General features: G+C 35.2%; 1 protein-coding gene across 2 annotated transcripts; it reads left to right on the top strand.

Annotated features, from left to right (window-relative positions):
• The first annotated feature begins 3,095 nt into the window (after positions 1–3,095).
• On the top strand, positions 3,096–12,038 carry LOC104610805 (translation initiation factor IF-2, chloroplastic-like). Of its 2 annotated transcripts, none has more exons than XM_088904381.1 (13): positions 3,096–3,365; positions 3,486–5,243; positions 5,360–5,392; positions 5,803–5,916; positions 6,135–6,284; positions 6,379–6,477; positions 6,573–6,635; positions 7,045–7,200; positions 7,352–7,417; positions 8,049–8,285; positions 8,795–9,070; positions 9,438–9,626; positions 11,436–12,038. In XM_088904381.1, exons 2-13 carry the CDS (start codon positions 3,723–3,725, stop codon positions 11,595–11,597), a joined length of 3,066 nt encoding a protein of 1,021 aa, XP_088760507.1. In that variant the 5' UTR covers positions 3,096–3,365; positions 3,486–3,722; the 3' UTR covers positions 11,598–12,038. The 2 variants fall into 2 exon arrangements, with proteins under 2 accessions (XP_088760507.1, XP_010275899.1); XM_010277597.3 differs by having other exon boundaries at positions 3,208–3,365; positions 3,515–5,243.
• Positions 12,039–14,570: the final 2,532 nt, after the last annotated feature.

Here is a 14,570-nt window from a genome sequence, read left to right as displayed (position 1 = left end):
AAAAAATAGTTAGGGATCACTTACAAACAACAAGACTTTCTCATTAAATCACATAAAATAAAACTTGATTTTACAATAACCTTACTCCTTCACATAACCCTATAATTATAATTTAGCCCATCACTTCATTTTCCAAGTTACAATCAAACTGTTTATTAAAAGTGGCCCTCTACAACTATAAATTAGATTTTATGTCTAGTTTGGTTTGGGTTCTATAATTAAACAGTTTAGTCTAGTCTAAACAATTATGGAACCCTAGTTTTCTGATTTGATTTGAGATTTCTCCAAACCAGACTAGACCATGAACATTCCTATTTATCATACTAGTGGAGACCCATGCAATGCATGGGCTTTGTTTAGCGAAAGCTAAACAATAGAAATATATAAGAGTATACAATTGTTTTATATTTTAACTTTTAAATAATTAATAATTATTTATATTATATATACTACTTTTAAGAATTTATTATAAATAACATTAATTAATTTCAGCTAGGGTTGTTCATCAAACTGATGAAACCGATCAACTTGAACCGACTCGACCCAAGTTGGTCGGTTTTATAGTATTTTCTAATCGACTTTGGTTTAGCAATTTCCCAACCCAACCAAGTTAGGTCAGTTTCGTTTTGGCAATTTGTAAATTGACCAAAACCAAACCGACTCGACCATAGATATATACTTATATTTTATATTTTAAATTAATTTTTTAATACGGGAAAGTAGGAAATTCCCATATTTCTTAGTCTAAAATATTTTATATTGTAAATTTAATTTTTTAATAATACCATAGTAATTTTTTAATTTAAATTTAATTTTTAAATTCAAATTATTAATTTAAATCTTTTGAACCAACCCATCAAACCAAAAATCAACCTACATCAATATAACCTGAGTTGGCCAATTTTCACTAATGGTAAGTCGGTTTTGAGTGGCCAACTCCCTAACCTGACTAGGTCGATTTGGTTGGCCAAATAGCCTACAACTAAACTGAACCAATCAGTTAACACTCCTAATTTCAACTAAATTAATAGTCTAATATCTAATAAATAACAATAGTTTAATCTCCAATAATTATTGAAAATTGATAGTGAAAATACACATTTATTAAAAATAAATTTATAATGAAAATACAATAAATAACTAACAAAAATATAATAAATACTAAAAATATATTAAATTATTCAATAAATAGTGTAATCTCTAATAAATATTCATCAATAAATTATAACAAAAATAACATAAATATAATAAGTGCAATAAATTAAATATAAAAAGTTAAATAATAGTAGTTTAATCTCCAATAATTATTGAAAATTTTCTATTAAATAACAAAAAAATATATTTATACATAATTATTGAAAATATATTTATAAAAATGCAATAAATAATTACTAAAAATACAATAAATATTAATTTTAGTATATATAAATATATATTAATATTTTGAAAGTTATTTCTAGAATTATTAATTGATATAAGTGAAATTAGTTATTTAAATAATATCATTATTTAAAATTTAAAATATTAATTATTTATTGAATTTAGTAATCCGTAAAATTATTATTTATGCTATTATTACATAATTTCGTTATGTTAGCTATTTAAAATTTAGTTATGTTGAATGTTTTGATATTTAATATATTTAGTTGTTTAAATATTTAAATAATATATAAAATATTTAATTTTTTTTGTTATTTGAGTTTTATTTATTTAAAAGTTATTATGTAATATTCAATATGTTGTTATATAATTATTTATAATTTTTTATTTAAGATATTTATTTATTGAAATATTTAAATAATATTTTATTTTTTAATGTTAAATTTTATTATTTAAATTGAATTATCCATAAATTTTTATATTGTTAGTACATAATTTAGTGATAAATTTTGTAAAAATATAAAATTATTAGTAATATGAATATTATTCAATCTATTATAATTATATTTTGTATTTTTAATAAATATTTTAATGTTATTATATAATTTCGTTTTAATATTTAAATAATTCTTAAAATTTTTAATTCAAAATTTCTTGAGGCTGTATTTGGTTTGAAGGAAAAAGTAGGGAAAGGAAGGGAACGGTAAAGAAACCTATATTAGCTTTGTAAAGTTTCCCTACTTTCCCTTCTTTTCCCTACCTTTTCCTTTAAACCAAACATAACCTTAGATATATATAGATAAAAGCTAGAGGAGAGGATAAATAGGAATTAGAGATATTTGGAAGAAAGTGGGGGATAGTGGTTCCACTTGGCTGGACATTAAAAAAACAAATCCCTCTATTGGTTGTTAGAGATAATTTAGCCTCTGTTATTTTATTATTGGTTTAATAGGTAATTACATGAAATTAAAAAATACAAATTTCAAAACAAATAAAAAATTAGGAAGGGATTTGGAGCAATGAGACATGATGACAGATACATCCTGTCCTGAATCAGACTCGACCCATTTAACAGGTCTAGCAACAGCTGCTCCAACGAATTCGGATTTTGTCTTCCTTTATAGCGTGCATTGAGAATACCTCTCCAATGCAAGAATACAAGCACAAGGGCTGTGAAGCCTGTGAGGACGATTTTGTGATGAGAATTCTGATGAATTTTCCCCGGGTACCCGCGTTACCCGGATACCCATTAACCGATAAATGAACTCGCCCGGGTAAGCGCGTTAAAGAATTCTGATGAATTTGTGATTCTATCAATATCAATCATGTTTTAACTTTTAAAGGTTGCAAATTTGGATGTACGAGAATTTCGAACAAAAGAATTTGGATATATGAAAATTGAAAATAGCTAAAATAATATAAAGTTTTCTTTTGGACTGGAGAGTCGAGTCGAGACTCATCCAATTTCCAAGTGATAGATTTATTGAAATAAAAAACTTCAACATTTTAGGTTCATTATTCATAAAACAAATCTTTACTCATTCTTCTAATAATGATAGAAGAATATTAACCGAACGAAGCCTTAATTCAATGTTTTATGGTCTGGAACTTGCCAGCTGGTGCAGTGGTGTGGCAAAATTCAAAAACGTGGAGCCATTTACAACCACACCCTCTCACAAGTCCAAACGAAATAGACCTCGCCGCCTACAAGATACAAGCAGAGGTAGAAGACGGTGAAATGAAAGTAAATCAGGAAAAAAAAAAAGAAAAAAAAAAAAAAACCTTATCACCCTTATCACAAAATAATTTGAAGAGAGAAGAAACAGCCACACAAGCAAGCTTTGCCACCACCAGAAGCACAAGCTAAATACTGATGAACTTCTCTTTCTCTCTCTTCCTCTGTCCCTGACTCTGCAATCAGAGGTTCCAGTGATTTCGCGCTGCCCAATCCAATTTGCAGAAAACCCATTTGTGACATCTCCGAGGTAAGATTTCTATCTCGAGAAACAGTTCACTTGCCGCTTCTGTATCTCGTGTATCTGTTGTCGACACTCCATTTCCTTTTTTGTTATTGAAACTAGAACTAGGGCTTCTGTTTGTTATAGGGGAATTGTAACCAGTGGATATCTATCAGGTGGCACTGTGATCAAGGTTGATCTTTGTTTGCCATAAGGTTTAAAATTCATCCAAGTTTGGTTACGGTTAACAGTTCTGATTCTTTCAAGATCGAATTATAGATAAAATGCAATTCGGTAGGATATAGTTAGGAGGCTGCATTGTAGTTTAGTTATTGGGTACTGTTTTCTTGGGTTGATGCCGATTTTGGGCTCTCTGTAACAACCATGTCTGTTCTAGCTTCCCTTGTAAGTCTGGGAGGTGTGAGAGCTAGTTCTTTGACCAGTTACTTTGAAGGTAGTCCTTCATTACCTCGAAGAATTTCGATAGTTAAGGGGAGTAGTTTTGGTAATCCGATTGGTTGGCACAGATGGAGCTGTGTGTATGTATGTAAATGCATGGTCACGACAGATTTGGTGGCGGAGCAAGGGAGCTCGGTTTCTTTAGAATCCACCTTCAGAGGGAGCAAAGATGAGGATGTGGATCTTATCCTCAAGCCTGCACCCAAGCCTGTTCTGAAAGCCAGGCCTAAAGCTGAATCGCTTCAAAGTATTAATGCACAGAATTCAATACCCTGGTCCCCAGCAAAACCCAGTAGGGATTCTGATGATGAGAAATCTGATGATACAGAGGAGAGAAGTAGGGTGATAGAATCACTTGGGGAAGTGTTGGAGAAGGCAGAGAAACTCGAAACCAAGAGTCCTGGAAAACTGGATACTGTGAAAGAGAGTGGGGACCGTAATAAACCAGAACCTAGCAACCCGAGGACCAGTAGGCCAGTAAATTCCACAGGGAGTCGGAAAACTAAGACTTTGAAGAGTGTATGGCGGAAAGGGAATCCAGTGTCCAGTGTGCAGAAGGTTGTTAAGGAGTCTTCTAGGCCTCCCATGATTGAGAAAGTGGATAGGAATCTAGGGGATGCAGAGAAGGTAGAAGCTCAATCTCGTGCTCCATTAAGATCTCCTCAGCCACCCAAGCAAGTTCAACCAAAGTTGCAGGCAAAACCTGCTGTTGCTCCTCCTCCTGTAATCAAGAAGCCAGTTATCTTGAAGGATGTGGGGGCAGCTCCAAGGCCTCCAGTTACCGATGACAGTGCCCCTAGTCAAAAGACCAGAGAACGAAAGCCAATCTTGATTGACAAATTTGCACCAAAGAAACCTGTGGTTGATCCTGTAATTGCTCAAGCAGTTTTAGCCCCTACAAAACCAGCTAAGAGCCCTGCCTCAGGAAAGATTAAAGATGAGTATCGTAAGAAAACTGGTGCAGCTGGAGGGGTACGGAGACGTTTGGTTGATGAAACTGAGATTCCAGATGAGGAGACTTCAGAACTCAATGTCTCCATTCCTGGTGCAACAACTACAAGGAAGGGGAGGAAATGGACCAAAGCAAGTCGTAAAGCAGCTAGGCTTCAGGCAGCAAAGGATGCAGCCCCTGTAAGAGTTGAAATTCTAGAGGTAGGAGAGGAAGGTATGCTGACAGAGGACTTGGCTTACAACTTAGCCATCAGTGAAGGTGAAATACTTGGGTATCTGTACTCAAAAGGGATTAAGCCCGATGGGGTGCAAACTTTGGACAAAGACATGGTGAAGATGATTTGTAAGGAGTATAATGTGGAAGTCATAGATGCTACACCTGTCAGGTTGGAAGAAAAGGCAAAAAAGAGGGAAATTTTGGATGAGGAAGACCTTGACAAACTGGAAGATAGACCTCCTGTTCTCACTATAATGGGTCATGTTGATCATGGAAAGGTATGGACATACATTTATCCATTTTTGGGTTTCTTTTTTTTTTTGGTTTGAATGGAAATGTATTTCATTGATATCAGGATTTCACTAAAATGTTGTTTATGTTATCCACTTGGCAGACAACACTTTTGGATTATATTCGAAAAAGCAAGGTATATTTGAAACTTAACCATAATTCCTTTTCCTATTCCTTTTTTATGGTGGCACATATAATTGAGTATGCTCTCTATTGGCATCTTTCATTCATTGTTCTTGATAAGAAAATTTATACTTGGGCATTATATAATTGCCTCCTAGAAGAGACAAACTGCCAAACTGGGCAAGCTAACCTACTTATATGATCTCACCATCAGGCTACCTGTGTTTCTTTGGACTATTTATCAACTTATTATTGACTATTCCAAAGAATGTAAATGACTGCACAATTGGACTTCTAATAATCTAATCAATTTGAATTAGTACTACATGGTAGTTCAAATCGCTGTGTAATTCTCAAAATGGATATACCAATGATATATTATGTGCTAAACATACTTTAGATGTGACTGGTATACTTTTCCAGGTAGTTACAACTGAAGCAGGTGGAATAACACAAGGAATTGGAGCATATAAGGTGCTTGTTCCTGTTGACGGCAAGTCTCAACCTTGTGTTTTCCTTGATACGCCTGGACATGAGGTAATCTCTTGAAGTCTCTTTTTTCCTTTAGATATTCCTTCTGTTGCAGTGCTGCTTTTGTTTCATTTCTCTGTTCCTTTGGGTTTTTTGTTGTCACTGTCAGATCTTCAAATATTGAAGTAGTTTCTTTTTTCGGAAGCTTTAACATAGATTTTATTTATTTATTTATTTTTATCTTGGCTTCATTTTCTTGTTTGTGTTCTTATTTAATCTTGTAGGCATTTGGTGCAATGAGAGCCCGCGGAGCAAGGGTGACGGACATTGCCATTATTGTGGTTGCTGCCGATGATGGAGTTCGCCCTCAAACAAATGAGGCCATAGCTCATGCTAAAGCAGCTGGGGTGCCAATTGTTATAGCTATAAATAAGGTGTGTCTGTTAAGTAGCAGGTTTTGTTGAATTGGTCTTTCAGAATTTCTGACTGCAATATCTTATTCTTATCTTATCTCTCCCTCTCTTCCAGATAGATAAGGATGGAGCTAATCCAGAAAGAGTCATGCAAGAACTTTCATCAATTGGTTTAATGCCAGAAGATTGGGGTGGTGATACCCCAATGGTTCAGGTCTTTATTTCCCTAAGGATGAAAATTGTACTTGTATCTTTAACTATTCTTTTTAATACTTTATAAGAGAGCTTATAATGAATTTTATCCATCAGATCAGTGCCCTGAAAGGGGAGAATGTGGATGAATTGTTGGAAACGGTCATGCTTGTTGCAGAGGTAATATATTGCTTTTTGTCTTATTTAGTAGGACATGCTAATAAGTTTGGTAATGATATTTTATTGTAATAGAGAATAATCTTTCCCATAGTTGTAGCTGCTTCTATGAAATAGTTGTTAGTCTGAAATGTTATTGAAATATTGAAAGATTTTTGTCTTATTTAGTAGGACCTGCTAATAAGTTTGATATTGATATTTTCTTGCAATATAGAATAATCTTTCCCATAGCCATAGCTGCTTCTATGAAGTAGTTGTTAGTCCAACATGTTATTCAAATATTGAAAGATTTTTCTACTATATATCATTCTTCTATTTTACTAAAAGATTCTTGCTGCTCATTTTGTTGTATTGATATTCCATTTTCTTTGGTTCTTATACATTTTAACAATCCTTGGTTTTGTATTTTAAGTTGCAAGAATTAAAGGCCAACCCTCACAGAAATGCAAAGGGAACTGCAATTGAAGCAGGCCTTCATAAATCAAAAGGACCTCTGGCAACATTCATTGTGCAGAATGGTACACTCAAAAGGGGGAATGTTGTAGTCTGTGGTGAGGCCTTTGGAAAGGTTAGTCACTAGTATTTTTGTAAAAATTATTACTTATTTGAAGTTTTTTTCCCCTTTATCTTCTCTCTTATGATTAGATTGAAATGTTGCAGCTTGTTTTGATTAATTCTATTATTTATTGATGGATTTATCTGAATGGTGCCCTGGTTAGGTGCGGGGTTTATTTGATGACAGTGGAAATGGTGTTGATGAAGCTGGACCATCTACAGCTGTTCAGGTTTTGTAGTATATTTCCTTTTCATATTAACAGTACTTGAATAAGTTAAAAGGCAACTCCATCTATAAGCCTTTGTACATTTCCTTTTTGACCATTTGAACTTGTAACCCCTCTTTCTTTGGAAAAGCAGTTACATTCCCAAAAGTGCTACTCACAAATTTACCATCATTGATAAACAAGTTAAACGGAAAATAGTTTTGCTATTAATATCAAAAATTGAAAGCCAGCTGAAGGATATAAGGATAATCATGCTGTGGCTAAGTTGAGTCCTTACTTGTGCACCACTTTCTTTTCCTTCTGCCTAGCTAGGCATGGATGAAGTTGAGGCTGCTTTGGAGTTATGCATGAGAAATGCATATATGATGTTCCAGATGATTTTTTTTTTCTTTGAAGAAAGAACCTTATGGGAGCATTACTATTATGAGATCAGTACACGTTTGATGCTTATCTTTCATTACTTGAAACCTAACTATTACTTTCCACAATAAAAAATAATAAGTTAATAAATAAAAGAGAAATGAGAAGTGAGAAACTTCCATTATACTGTTTGGATGATTTATTCATATTTTTTCTTCTATCTGTTTTTTGAACTGACTCCTAAAAATTTATTGGACACCATTTATTGCCACAGGTCATTGGGTTGAATAATGTTCCAATTGCGGGTGATGAATTTGAGGTTGTTGACTCTCTTGACATTGCACGTGAAAAGGCAGAGGCACATGCAGAGTTGCTGCGCAATAAACGTATATCTGCAAAGGCTGGGGATGGGAAGGTCACTCTTTCTTCCTTGGCTTCTGCAGTTTCAGCAGGAAAGCAATCTGGACTAGATCTACACCAGCTCAATATTATTATGAAGGTTGATGTCCAGGTACAAATATCCCCAAAATTTTAATCAGAACTTGATGGTCTAGCTTTTGATTTGCCCCATACTCGGGTGAAATCCACTATTTGATGGCTTCTGCCAAGGAGATGGGCTACAACAAGCATTAATAAGATAGTTGAAATAATTCTTCTTACATTGTCCTAGTATTGTTTGGGAAAAATAAAATGGTGGTTTTGAAACCATCAACTTTGTATGGAGTGAAATTAATAAACAAAGGACTGATAGAAAGGTTTCTTTCTTGATGGATGACCATCTCAGTTTTAAATATATTTGGGAGGCTTCTCCATATGATGGGTACATAAAATGGAAGTCTCCTGATGGATAGTGTATCCCTCACTCTGACATGTGCACCACAAAAGAAAAGAAAAACTGTTCTTATGGTCTGCCCAGTTGGTAACCTGGATTTCTTTAAAGTACAAATTTCCTTTTCCATATACTTATCTATGTGGATTTTTATCAATATTGAAACTAATTTGAGACCTGATCATCAATAGGGGTCCATTGAAGCTATCAGACAAGCTCTTCAGGTGCTCCCACAGGATAATGTCACTCTAAAGTTTTTGCTGCAAGCAACAGGGGATGTAAGCACAAGTGATGTTGATCTTGCTGTTGCTAGTAAAGCTGTTATATTGGGTTTTAATGTCAAAGCACCAGGTTCAGTTAAGAAATATGCAGATAACAAGGGTATTGAGATTCGGCTGTACAGAGTCATCTATGAACTCATTGACGATGTGCGGAATGCAATGGAAGGTCTCTTGGAACCGGTTGAGGTGAGAAATGAAACTTTCTTGTATTTCATTTGATTCTTTTCCCTTGCCCAGTGATGTGATTATGGTGGCTGGGTAACTGTAGTGTAGAAACAGTTCTTTTTATAAGCATGAAAGATTGATCCACAATCCATATCCACCCACTATTCCACTTATGAACCTTGTCAATTAACTATGACTAACAGCATAAGGATGTGGCAATGATTATATATATATGTATGTATGTTTCCAATCATTCTCTCAAGTGTCAAGTTTTAGCATGGCAAGCTTCTAGGTTGGCTTTGTTTGACCGTGTCCCAGTTCCTTTATTCTGTACCCTGTGTTGCTAAGATCAATATGAATAAAGATTAACAGATTTATATATTGATAGGAACAAGTACCAATTGGAGCAGCAGAAGTCCGGGCCATCTTTAGTAGTGGAAGTGGTCGTGTTGCTGGGTGCATGGTAACAGAAGGAAAAGTAGTGAAAGGCTGTGGTGTTCAAATTACTCGAAATGGGAAAACCATCCATATTGGCGTTCTTGATTCTTTGAAGAGGGTGAAAGAAATAGTAAAAGAGGTACGCACCTTGGACTATTAGCTTTCTGGTTGGTAAATTATGGTTGTTTGTACTGTAGATCTGGGTTGGAAACCCATCTTCATCCACTAACAATAAAAAATAATCACTAACCCACTTTCCATCCAAAAAAATAATAAATAAATAAATAGATAAAGAGAATAAACAAAAAGAGAAAAAGTCTATGGCACTGAACGATTAAACTCAAGACTTCTCACAAAAGGGAGGCAGTGCCTTAATTACCTGGGAAATTCATACACAAATGTTTGGTTGAGGGAAAGTGCGTTTCATAGTTAATTTGGGATTTTAAACATGTTGGGGACATGAAAATTAACAAGCACTAGATATATGCAACTATGCTTAAGGTTATGGAGAATCCCTTGCCCATGAAAATTGTGTCACTGGTGTTACTAGAGATGTAGGGATATAGGTGAAAAAGTGATAGGTTATTGCCTCCTTCGAGGGTAGCTGATGCAGGAGCTGGAGAGTCAAAATTAGGATTTTATGAAATTTTATGTATTTCTGTATTTTTGGACAGGGGGGTATTTTTATCATTTTTACAATTTTATGTAGCGAACAATGATAGGGTTTAATTTGTCTAGTTATAGTTTATGTTTAAAATTTCAGAGTCATTGCTTAAGTAGGAGTAGAGTTATTGAGTCTTCTTTAAATTGAAATAGGATATGACAGCTTAGTTTGAGTCCTACTAGGATTATTGAGTCTAACAGTTTGATTCCTAGGATTATTATGAGTTTAGAGTCTATAAATATGTATGGACGTTTTACACAAAGACAATAAACATATTGAGTTTTCTTCAGCTTATGCTAGCTATGGTGAGTGATTCCCATGCCCTAGAGTGATTCTAGGCACCCTCTGAGTGATTCCAGGTATTTTCTCTCTTCTTTCTCTCCCTATTTTCTCTTTTATTCCTTCAAGAAGCCATTACAGCCATCAGCAGCCATAAAATTCTGATCCAAGAAGACCATTCACATTCTCTAAGGACTAGAACTGAGCTGGTCCTACTTCAGTAGCACTCCTACAGAGAGAAAAGAAAATATCTGCATTGCTCCCACACAGGTCTCTCTCAATATTTATACTTGTTATTACAAAATCGTAACTAACTAATGATAGCCCATATGTCGGCTCTAGCCGATCAGCTAATGTTGTGTGGGAACCTCCTGGTGTAGACTTGACCATAGCCTTTAGTCTGTTGCTTCGGATACTCAATCTATTTGTTCTGCGGTCCACAATTGAGCATCAACATCCATCATTTTGGCATTCTGCTTGACCCCCCCCCCTTCTTTCTCTGTGTTTCACTTAACCTTTCTAGGATATGAGAAAATATAGAATATCTTCTCTATATTGTCCTTATTGATCCAGTGAGTTTGGGATTCCCCAAGAAGATACTATTGAAATTGAGCTTCAAGGAAGCCTCTTTCTCTTTAACACTTGCTCCTATGTTTTACTATTAACTGTCATGAATCATCACCTCGGAAAGTCGTCAGATGGGAAAATTTGGGTACTTTGAGAAAGGCACACCATATCAAGGTCCATGTATGAATCCCATACCATGCTTCTTGTTGTATGGTTGGAGGCTTCTGCCTTGCATATAGATCAACAAAATGCACAAGAAAAGAAATCTCCAGAAAATTCTTAGTATATCTTGTATACCTTTATCTGTTTTTCAATTCAGAATGTTTTAATATGTAATAATGGTGGATGCATATTAATTGAAACAGAAGAAATATACAGCTTCTTTTCTGGGTTTTGTTGAACTTCTCTGAATGAGTTACTCTTATTTTCCCTGGCCAGGTTAATGCTGGACTAGAGTGTGGTATCGGGGTGGATGATTTTATTGATTGGGAAGTGGGGGATGTTGTTGAGGCCTTCAACACAATGCAGAAGCGGCGGACACTTGAAGAGGCATCAGCTTCAGTGGCTGCTGCTTTGGCAGGGGCAGGAGTTGAATTGTGAAACACTAGAGCTGACTAAGAGAAAAAAAAAAAGGTTCAATTAGCTAATATACTTTTTGACTCTATCAAGGTCTATTTTGGTTCCTCAAGTATCGATTACCTGGAGGTGTTTCAAAATGCTTTCCAGTTTTGCATTGCAACCTTGTCGCACCATTATGTTCGACGAGTTGATCCCAAATATCTGAGGGGTTCTGATTTTTTGTTCATTATTTTAAGCTATGCTGTATATAGTGTTGTATCTTCAATTTCAGCTTTTTGTTGTAAAGAAGGGATATTTATTTGAAATACCTGTAAGATTTAGTGCCACACCCACTTGTAACAGTTTCTGACACCCTTGAAAGAGCAATTATTCCAGCTCTTTTGATGTTGCAACCATGAACAACAATTTATCATGTACTATTTACTTTTTGGTTATTAAACAACTGACCAGTAACTTGATATACAGGATCTACTGAATACATACTAAGATCAACATATCCTCGTACATCTTGCTGCTAGCCTTTTAGTCCAAACTCATACCATGGCTTATACACATCATGTATGCCATTCCTTCATTGAGTAGCATATTTTCCTTCATTGTGAACTTGTTACCCAGAACCATATTTAAAATAATTCTAGGAGGCTAGGATTACTGCCTTTATGTTCATTTTGGCAGTGTTTGGCATCGATGCTGTTGCTCCAGAAAATGGTCACACATCAGCGTCATGTTGGAAAATTCGGTGCTTCAGAAAACGGTAATATGTTTGGAACCGTTTTTCCATAAAAAACAGTGCTCCAAATCATGTCTTGGAAATTGAAAAGGCGTGGTCTGGGGAAACGCTGAATTCGACGTTTTCTCAATTTGGAGCTTGTTGCTGCCAACGAAGATATATGATGTGACAGTGACGTGAACTTCTTATAATGGGTACAGTGCTGAAAACAGATATGAAGCATTGGTACCAAATAGAAGGTGTTGCTGTTGCTCCAAGAAACGTCCTACCTGGTAGTAATGTTTCCAAACAAAAAAAAAGACACCATGTTCTCAGAAAACGGTGCTGTATATGTAGCATCGATGCCAAACATATGCTTTGTTTACCTACTGTTGTTTGCGACTATAAACACCTTGCTAGTTCTTTTTTTGTTAGCTACATGTCATTAAATGAAACTTTGTCACTGCTCAGATACTTAATGCTCAAAACTTTTATTAGTAATTATATTTGTATGTCATCTCTTTTTGTATGGAAGATGATGGATGTTGGATTCTCATCTCGGCTGCTTTGGTGATTAACTTGTATGATAAAACTAAACCTATCAATATGGGTTCACAAATGTATGTTCTTTTCCTTTCTATCTTATTTTATTGCTTTTTTGATTTTTGCATTTAATAAGTGGTATTGACAATAGTTATTTGATGTCACTTCATTTTTTCATCTCAAGATGTATGTATCAGAGCAACTTCACTGACCTGATCTGTGACTCTGTTTTTTAGGAAAACCTCTTTGGTTTTAGGAATCAATTTCATCAAATGGCAAATTTTTGGGTAGTCATTTTCCAATCTTACCCACTAATTGACCAAACTCGAAAATATGGCTGCTACTGCCCTTTCCTTACCTGACTGAAGAATTTACACTGCAAAATTTTAACAAATGCTCAACCTAAGCCTGCAGTCTGCACAAATTGCAGCCCTACTTTCCTAGGCAAATATTGTTGGATGGTTGCATTCGCTTGTGTTGCAAGGTGATAGTCTTATGCTGTTATTATTAACTATAAAGGATGCAGGCCGTGTTGAAGGCATGGGCAAGACAGTTGCAATGGCTTTGGGAATCTAGCAGGTTATGTGAGATCAGCTTCAGTCAGTGCAAGACCCGTTCAAACACTGTTGGAACAGCTTTCGTCGGGAATATCTCCATACTTTTGTGCTTCATTTCACGAGGAGATATTCCCAATGCAAAGCTATGATGACTGTTCGAACGCGGGTTTTGCACCGACTAAATCGGGTTTCGGGTTATGTGTGATGTTTCACTTATCTCTATGGAACTTGTATTAACAATCTCTATTTTATACAGTTCTGCAGGAAAGATTGGGCATTAGCATACGAAGTATGTATGACTGGTAATGGCAAAAATAAAATGCCCCAATGATCTTGTATGTATTAGTAATGTCTCAGCAACATCATTGCTAATGAAGCTTCAACAATGTCTTCAAATTCTATTGAAGGTGGGATAAACTTGCCATACCAGTACATGGAGATATTGCAAACTTGCGATCCTACTGAATGTTTTTTGGATTGTCAATTGGGATGCAACATTAAGGGCTATCGGGTCATGTAAACTTTGCTGCATCTGCATGAATTGTCTAGAAACTCCATTTTACAGAATAATCAGACTGATTAACACAAGGAAAAGATGAAATTTTTTTTTAAGGGACATCCAAAAACTTTGTCGATCTCATGAACACATCCGACCTCGCAATGCCAAAAAAAGGGTCCTATACCGATACATGTTACCTTCTTGGAGGTTCTCAAGATCGTGCTTTAACAATAATGTGGTTCTCAGAGACACGTGTCCTTAGGAAGAAAAAGATGGAATTTTATCTCCCCAAAGTCAGTTGAGACTATGAATGTAGATGCGTGGCATGCATGTATCTTGCCTCTTGGATTCTATAATTAAGAAAAAAATGCAAAGCATTCCTTAGCCAATTTTCTGGAACCCTTGAGCATTTCAGTTATTTCCCAAGACTTGGCCATTTGCTCAAACTTACTATCAATCCATCCTCTTCATCTCTAAAGGCATTCCTTAATCCTCTTTTGAGACTCTAAGGCCATTCTTATCCCTATTGGCTTACATCAAGAATCTCTGTTTGTGGTCTTTTACACTATGAATTTATCTAGTACTTCTAAAAGGGCATTTTTTTAATCGATCAGAACTTAACCAGTAATGGTTGTAGATGGATCACTTACCTAATTGGAGGGAGTAACTGATACCTTTGGATGTCT

This window comes from Nelumbo nucifera, chromosome 4 (assembly GCF_055504915.1).
Source record: "Nelumbo nucifera cultivar China Antique chromosome 4, China Antique-T2T, whole genome shotgun sequence".
Classification (NCBI taxonomy): domain Eukaryota; kingdom Viridiplantae; phylum Streptophyta; class Magnoliopsida; order Proteales; family Nelumbonaceae; genus Nelumbo; species Nelumbo nucifera.
Note: the sequence above shows the minus strand (reverse complement) of the source record. Positions and strands in the feature narration are given on the sequence as shown.